This window comes from Gopherus flavomarginatus, chromosome 5 (genome assembly GCF_025201925.1).
Source record: "Gopherus flavomarginatus isolate rGopFla2 chromosome 5, rGopFla2.mat.asm, whole genome shotgun sequence".
NCBI classification, from domain to species: Eukaryota; Metazoa; Chordata; order Testudines; family Testudinidae; genus Gopherus; species Gopherus flavomarginatus.
The window spans coordinates 47,279,938-47,288,759 of NC_066621.1; the positions used below are offsets into that span (position 1 = coordinate 47,279,938).

Below are 8,822 nucleotides of genomic sequence, written 5' to 3' on the forward strand. Positions count from 1 at the left end.
CCTGTCTCAGACGCCATTTTACTGGTAGTTTCCTGGCTGCATCCCCAGCTGCTGAAAACCTGCACAGCTCCATTGACTTCAATGGAGTTACACCACTGTATAGCTGCTGAGGGTCTGGTCCTCTGGTAGCTGAGATGTAAATCTACGGTCTGGAGCACCCATGCCCTTGAAAGCTCCCATGGTCTAAATGCCTTTCAGGATCTGAGATCGCTGTTCTAGGCTAATAGACACAAATACCACTCTACAGATTTTTTGGCCCTAGGTTATGAAGAGCCCTGGTCAAAGTCCTCAGGCAGACCTCTGTAACCTGCATAGCATACAGGTAAACCTCTGCCCATATCAGTCCAAAGGCACCCAGACCCTTACAGTTTGGCTGCCCTAGGTAATTGCCTGTGTGATAGAGTGTAGCCAGATTTTAAGGTTTAACTGTATGCTATGCAGGTTACATCCTCTGGAATGGAAGCTGAGAAGTTTGCAACTGGTGGAGTGATACAACCAGGTGGCTTTGACAACAGGTAAAGGGGTTGGCTCAGGACACTTGTCTCTGAGGCAGTGCAGGAATGTGGGGTCTCGCACATTCATCTTTAAAGGTTATAAGTCATGGTGTGGATCTTTAGGACAGGCAGATTCTATTGGGGTGTTAACAGATCCAGAGCCCCAGAAATGTTGGACAATTTATTGCTTCATGCGTGGCACATGGTTGGGTGCCACCCTTGGGTCTAGTTTTAATAATATTTAAAAAATCCCATGCATTCTTTTGACAAGAGTTAGATGTGTTTTTCATATTGCCCTGGCCAAATTCCAGCTTGGTTATTTACGTTGTGTACCATTCAAATTGGAGAAGTTATTACTCACTTCCATTTCTAGCACAGGAAATGTGTTAAAGGGACTTTATCACATCCAAGCATTCAACACAGCCAGGCAACATTGTGAGGTGGCACTGGGTCTCTCTGAGGCTGCATAGGCAGTGTAAGTGCTAAAGAGTGTTTCACACTGTGTATGCAAATACAGCTGGTTGGAAAATGGATTCTTTCTCTGCAGAATTTCAACTTTTGTGGGAGGAAAAACAACAACAACAAAAAATCCACCCATACCTGATGAAAACTGCAAACTTTTTGTTTTTTTGCTGAAATATCTAAAATTTGGAGGGAAATAGACACTTTACACAATATCTCTAGTTTCACCAAAAACCCAGATTTTCATCAAAGACATTTCAATGGAAGATTTTCTACCAGCCCAATTTTCAAGCTATTACTGGAAGTTGCAGCACAAAAGAATGAAAAAGGGGATGACCCTGATTCTGAGTGACACAAATGGTGATCTCTGCCCAGAGCTGGTCCACCATCAAACTGGCTGCATTTTCCTGGTAGGGGAGTGACCCATGCGCACAACCTATAAAGCATTTTGGCATCATAACATTAAAAACCCTTTCTCCTTCAGGCTGGGAAATATATGTTGTCTCTTCTAAGAGTGCAGCTGTGTACACAAGTACAGGCAGAGAAGCATGAGGAGAAAATACAGCCGCTCCAGTGAATAGACAAGGTCACACAAAGTTTTGTACATTGGCAAGAGGAATTTAGGAGTGTTCAGCTTCTTCCAGTTTAATAATCTGATGATTAAAAAGTGGATTATCCTGACAGTGTTCCTTTTGAGAAACCAAACCAGAGGTTAAGAAAAGGCCCCAGTTTTTAAATTTAAAACTAGAACTTTCCCATGGGACAAAGATCATCATCCTGAAGGTTTCGAACATTTTGTTCTCTGCCGCTGATAAAAATGGTGCCTGAGGGATGCAGATTAAGCAACCCCATCTTGGGAGTTTGGGAAATGGTGGGGAGTAGAGGGCTATATTTACTACACTAATGTGGGCTCTGATTCCCCAATGCCTGCACCTGACACAATCATTTTTCCACCTGTGCAAAGTGGGCATCACAGAGTATCATTCTGACATAGCAACATTCTACCTCCCTATAACACTCACTCTGTCCCGGGGGGGCGGGGTGTGAGTGGAGTGGAGACTCAGGCCTCAGATATACTGAGGCACTATGGTAGTAGATTCAGTCCTCACTCTGAAGTCAATATAATTACTTAGAGAGTGCTTGTTAGGTGGACATAGCTCTTAAAAAATAACCCTGCCCAAAGCAGATTAAATCTAAGCTCCCATTCCTGCAAATACCTGCATTCATGTGATTAGTCCCTCTGAAGTCAGTGAGACTAGTCATGTGAGTAAAGTTATACATACAGAATCTTAGAAATGTGGGGGGACCTCAAGAGGTCACCTAGTCCGGCCCCTTTGCTGAGTCAGGACCAAGTAAACCTCCTAGACCATCCCTGACAGTTTGTCTAGTCTGTTCTTAGAAACCTCCAGGGACAGGAAGATCACAGCCTCCCTTGATAGCCTGTTCCAGTACTTAACTGTCCATATAGTTAGAAAGCCTTGCCTACTCTCTAACCTAATAGGTCAGGTTTCCAAACCTTTTATTACTTTGGTTGCTCTCTTCTGGACCCTCTTCAAACATCCACATCTTTCTCAAAGTGTGGCCCCCAAAACTTGATGCAATGCTACAGCTGAGGCCTCAACAGCGCTGAGCAGTGCAGGACAATTACCTGCTGTGTCTTAGATACAACACTCCCATTAGCCTTTTTTTTGCCATGACATCACATTCTTGGCTCCTATTCAATTTGTGATCCGTTAGAACCCCCAGATCCTTTTTGGGCAGTACTACCTCCCAGCCAGTTATTCCCCATTTGTTACTTGTGCATTTGATTTATCCTTCCTAGGTATAGTACTTTGCACTTGTCTTTATTGAATTTCATCTTGTTTATTTCAGACCAATTATCCAATTTGCCATAGTTATTTTGCACTCTAATCCTGTCCTCCAATGTTCTTGCAATGCCTCCCAGCTTGGTGTTATCTGTATGTTTTATAAGTGTACTCTCCAACCCATTATCCAAGTCATTAGCAAAAATATTGACTAGTACCACACCCAGGACAGACCCTTGCGAGACCCCACTAGATACATTCTTACAGTTTGACAGCAAACCATTGACAACTTCTTCTTTTCCAATCAGCAAACTGACCAGCTCAGTCTGGGTTTTTTAATGTTTTCCTCTACTTACCATCTCCCTTTACCTCTCCTAGAGTTGGGGGAAAGGAGGGGAGGTGAATGGGTAATCAGTAATCCAGGTGCTGGCCTTGGGACTAAGTATTATGGAAGTGGAGGTGATGAGGCACTTATTGCTGAGAAAGTTAAAAAGGACCAGCTGGAAGCTACCCGTTGAAACATTTGTTGGCTCAGACAACAGGCTACTGTGAGGAAATGGTGTGAAAACCTTAGAGGTGAAATATTGACTTACTCTTGTCTTTTCTTTAGTTCTTTTGCATGAAGGAATTGTGTCCTCTAGGAGAGGATTTCTGTCCTGGGGTAATATGATGTTGGGAGGGATTTAATAAGCAACAGGAAGGCCATAAAGAAAAGGCTTTGTAAGGGGAAAAGCTACTGCTGTAATATTTTTTGCTGCCAAAGGGGGCAGGCATAGCATCCTTCTCTAAACTCTGACTTGGGAGATGGCTGTCTCTGTCTAGCATGAGTTTATGCTCTTAGCATAGGTCTGCTGGATCAGACACAATTGCACTTTGACACTAGTGACCCAGTATAGGTATCGTTTGTGTAATGGTGAATATGTATGGTGGCTGGAGAGACTGCACCATGCTCTTGCTAACTGAACAGCTACCTTGAACTGACTCTGTATTTCAAACTTATGCTCTTGTGTTGAGTGCCTAAATAAGTGGCCTGGCTCCTTCCTTCCTTTTTTCACCTTCAGTTAAGTCTCTTTGGACTCAGTGAGCTCTATGCATGCAATGCTTGTAATAACCTGTAGTTCTGGGTGCTTCTTATGAGTGCTCAGAGTGAGCTGTTAAATCCATACAAATCTGAAATTTTCACCTTGGTTCATAGTGGGCATGCTCCATGGCTTAACACAGGCCTTCACAGAGTCTGTTCCCGCCCCACAATTGTTTCCCACCTTTATCCTATAACTAGTTCTCTATGTACTAGGGGTCTCCATGTCACTACAGCAGATGTCATATCAAGAAGGGCCTGGGGGCTTTCAAATTCTAAGGTGTAGGGTAAGACCATCATTTTTAATATTCAGTCTTACGGTGCCCCCCTCAACCAGGTGTTATGCTGACTAGTAGCTCCTGATGTCTGTCTCTGGCAAAGTGAGAGCCCCAAACATAGGTCTGGAGCTCTGCTTCAAGGCAGTGTAATGAGTAGCACCCCCAGGTGTCACAAATAATCCTTGGTGTGGTTCCACCTTGCTCATTGCTGGGTGCAGGTGCTGAAACCCCTGAAGCATCTGCCCCTTTCCCATAGCAAAAATAGCTACTGATAAAGAAAGACTAAAGGGGCAGGGGAACCTCTTAGGCCATCTGCTGTAATAGAAAAGCTCTCCTTTCACAGATGGGTCAGCAAAAAGCACTGGAAGGCCAAGTCTACAACTCTCCAAGAGCTATAAGTGTGTCTGAATGAGGCTTAAATATGGCTTGTCTAGCTAGTATGGACATGAGATGGGGAGGGATGTAGGTTCTTGGTGAGGGAGGGAGGAAAAACAGAGAATCTACAGGAAGAGCCTAATCCCTCAGCTTTCCAGCAGACTCTTCCACCCCTGTGGCTTTGTTGTCTCTACTGATAATCTGTTTTATCAGCCGTGTGGGAAACTGTCTCCAGCAAAGGATAAGGCCTTCAGGGTATGAACTTAACAACCTAGCTGGGCTCCTCTACAGGACAGTGGTGCAGTAGGTGTTCAGGGAAGCTATGAAAAAGAAGGGTTGGGGCAGATAAACTAGTTCTCCTCTGTAAAGGACACAGACCAGAAGAGCAATACCTGTTCCTTCACATACTGGACACTAGCTGGCACCCAGACTTGGACACCAGAACTTCTCTAATGAAAGCTACTGCCCAGGACCCTTACCCTTTAACTTCCTGTGCTACTGACCTAGGCTCTCACTTATTGCACAGGCTATGAATTGTGGCTAACAGGCCCCATGGTGTACAACATCCTTCCTGCTTCCAAGGTGAAGAGTGATAGTAATTGTGCTGCTACGTTGTCCTCTGCTAACCATTTCACCATGTTTAGAGTGTTGGAATGTTGGTTTGTTCCTACTGGGGCTTCTATCTAATTTAACACGTGTGCTCTCAAGTTTCCTGTCTCCAGTGCCAATGCAGCACCGGGTGACAGTTCACTCTTTCTTCTAGCTTATTGACAGAATGTCTGGACATGGCAAGAGGAAGGCAAAGCCCTGGTCTTCAAGATCCCAGTCAAAGAGGGCTGGTTTGCAATTCCCCGTGAGCCGTGTCCACCGGTATCTGAAGAAGGGGCACTATGCCATGAGAATAAGCCCCAGTGCTGCAGTCTACCTGGCCTCTGTGCTACAGTACCTGAGTGCCGAAGTGCTGGAAGCAGCAGGGTACGTGACCCAGGCAAAGGGGTACCACCGCATCATACCAAGGCACATCCTTTTGGGCATTAAGTGTGACGACGAACTGCATAAACTGTTCAACCATGTGACTATTCCACAAGGAGGTGTCCCACCCAGAATTGAGAAGCCGCTTCTGACCAAGAAAACCAACAAAAAGTCTGCACATAGAAAGACAGCTGCCCCCTGCTAGCTCCTCTCCAACTGCAGCTGAGCCTTGAAATGAGGGGTGGGGTCTGGCTCACTGAGAGTGGATTTCTGTGCTACAGGCTTCACTTAGTGCACTTGGTTTGTGTGTTGCTGCTAAAGAATATTTATTCAGATTGGTGGTTTGTATAATCTTTGGTGTATGAACTACAGGTTTATTAGACTATCTGGCTCTTGTGATTGCTATTTATGCAGTAGATGGTAATAAAGAATCCAGCTCTGGTCTGTATGATTTAGAGAAAAACGGTAGTGTCCTGGTCTAGTGCCTTAGCCACAGGAGACCTGGTTTCAGTCCTGATGGAGACAGGCAGAACTGTTCCTTGGGTACAGCAAACTGGGGCAACTGCTCTGGGCCCCGTGCTCTGGAGGGGCCCTGCAGGCCACCAGTGCGATTGGCTGGTGCCGGGTTCAGGTGGTCCCAGACATGACAGATTGTCACTTCCATACTGGGCCCCCTACCCTCCACAGCGATGGCCCTGAATACAGGCTTTATTGTGCTCTCTTGAACAAGTTATTTTGGCCCAAATCCTCAAAGGTATTTAGGTACCTCCCTCGAGGATCTAGAGCTTTAATCTCTGCCTTAGAATTATCCCTAATTTTATAGGGGAGGAACTTTCTATTTGTCTGCTTAGAGAAGTGCCTTGTATAAGGGGACCCTAATCTCAATTGGAGGGCCTTCAGCTGCTCCCATAATACAACCAGTACTAGGATCTGGAGGAAAGGAGGCCCTTGCAGAAAACTGGCATTTCCACAATCTTACAGCAGGGTAGTGGGGAGAAGGGCCATCCTGATACAAGGCAGGCAGAGAGGCCTTGTAAGAGGCATCGTGGTGGTCTTGCCTCCTCAGCTAATGACACTAATGTGCCGTGAGCAAGTCTATCCCAAACATAGGTGAGAATGTTCAATTGTCCCAGAATGAGGCACAACTCTTACATCACCATTGTAGAGACTGAATCAGGTGGTTGCTGCCAGATGGGAGTCTGGTGTGAGACTAGGCTGACTCCTCCCTGGGCCTTGTCCTAAGCATGTACAGAGGGTGTATTATTGCTACCTGCTCAATTTGCTGTGTCCAAGTATGGTTACCTTCAAACAGGACAGCATCTGACCTTACCCAGGCACTGAAATATCTGTGTGCTCCTCTTTCCAGTTGGACCTAGTGTAGCCATTTTCTATTTTCCCCCACTCTTCCCTTTCTTCATTTCATGCTCACTTCTGCTCTGGCTCCAGACTCTAACCTCCTCCCACAGCGCTGTCTGCTTTATCTTCGCACTCTTTCCCTGCCCTCCTGCTCCTCATCCTTCTCTTTCCCCCTTCCACCTAGCACTGATCTGAAAGAAGTCGAGGATGGTTCTTTTCCTCCTGCTACATACACAGTGCTTCAAACAGGTTGGACAGGAAGGGGACTCTCCCTGACTCAGGAAAGGAGGTGGGGGAATCTGGCTCTCCGAAGCTCTGCACCCCTCCACAATCTCATTACAGTGTGGTTCCCCCACCCTTACTTTGACACATGCATGCACTTAAAATCTGCCTCTTCATTCCTAGTCATCACTTCTTCCTTACATTTTACTACCTCTTTGATCTATGGATGGAGAAAGCTCCCTCTTTCTCTCCTGTGGACCAATAAGACCCTACTGTGCAAGGCTCACACCAAGGGCTGGTCTAGTGTCTGGCTGGAAGCTAGTCCTCCAAATAAATATCATCCCATGGAGACACTGTGTTGAAAAGTGAATAGTGATGAAGCAAACTAACTGGATTTATTCTTTTACAAATCTAGGTAGGCCTTGATAAGCTAGTTGACTTGGGCCATTGACTCAGGTCAAGTGTAGTATGTCGTCAAGGCTGATTCCCCACTCTGATACTTCAAGTGCTGAAGGTGGGGAGCCCAGAGGGATTTTAAAAAATTAATATTGACCACTCTAGGCTCGTATTAAACTCCCAAGGTTACAGCTTCTCTCTGACCTTGGCTTGGTAAATGCAAAACCCCTTTCAGATCCCAGGAAGGTGCACTTGGGAATTCCTGTGGGGTACCCTCAAGTCCTTTTTACACACACAAGATGAGAAAGAAAACAAAGGAAATTAGCTGTTGCCACCAGCTAATTTAGCAACATGCACAAACCTATTAGGACACCTAAAATCCAATCCTGTTCTTAAAAGGTAAATTTTAAAAACAAAAAGAAAGAAAATACATCTGGAATTTAGGCTTTTGCTAGATATTAAAAGAGCAAGTCCAAAAATTAAGCACCCAAAATAGCTTGCTTGGGAGTTCACCTTAAAGGTTACAAGCACACAAAAGCATCTGGGATTAGCACAGAGGAGTCCACAAGCCTTACAGAAAATAAAAGAAATAAACCTAATCACACCTATCCAAACATTCCCTGTCCTAATAAATCCTTCCAGGTATGTGTCAATAACCTAGTCCCAGATTTGGACCTTAGCGTCCAAAATATGGGGCTTAGCATAAAAACCTCCAAGCTTAGTTACCAGCTTGGACCTGGTACTGCTGCCACCACCCAAAAAATTAGAGTGTTTTGGGGCACTCTGGTCCCCCCAAAAACTGTCCCTGGGGACCCCAAGACCCAAATCCCTTGAGTCTCACAACAAAGGGAAATAAACCTTTTCCCTTCCCCCCCCTCCAGGTGCTCTTGGAGAGATACACAGAAGCAACCTCCGTGAATCTAAGCAGAGGGAGTCCACCCTCTCTAATTCCAGTCCTGGAAACAAAAGCACTTTCCTCTTCACCCAGAGGGAATGCAAAGTCAGGCTAGGAAATCTAACACACACAGATTTCCCCCTGACTTCTTCCTCCCACCAATTCCCTGGTGAGTACAGACTCAATTTCCCTGAAGTTCCTCACTAAAGAAAAACTCCAACAGGTATTAAAAGAAACCTTTATATAAAAAAGAAAGAAAAATACATAAAACTGGTCTCTCTGTATTAAGGTGACAAATACAGGGTCAATTGCTTAAAAGAATATTGAATAAACAGCCTTATTAAAAAAGAATACAATTCAAAGCACTCCAGCAACTATAGACATGTAAATACAAAAGAAAAAAAACAATAACCCTTATTGTTTTTATGATCTCTGTACTCACAACTTGGAAACAGAAGATTAGAGAGCAGGAAATAGAAATCACTCCTC

The 8,822-nt window shown here is 44.9% G+C and overlaps 1 protein-coding gene across 1 annotated transcript; it reads left to right on the forward strand.

Moving 5' to 3' along the window:
- Positions 1–5,259: 5,259 nt before the first annotated feature.
- LOC127051104 (late histone H2A.1-like) lies at positions 5,260–5,895 on the forward strand. The gene has a single exon (XM_050952993.1). It carries the CDS (start codon positions 5,268–5,270, stop codon positions 5,667–5,669), a length of 402 nt encoding a protein of 133 aa, XP_050808950.1. The 5' UTR covers positions 5,260–5,267; the 3' UTR covers positions 5,670–5,895.
- The last annotated feature ends 2,927 nt before the right edge of the window (positions 5,896–8,822 follow it).

Bases quoted from the DNA above. Each gene is read 5' to 3' on its own strand.
- LOC127051104 (XM_050952993.1), top strand. From the start codon at position 5,268: ATGTCTGGACATGGCAAGAGGAAGGCAAAGCCCTGGTCTTCAAGATCC.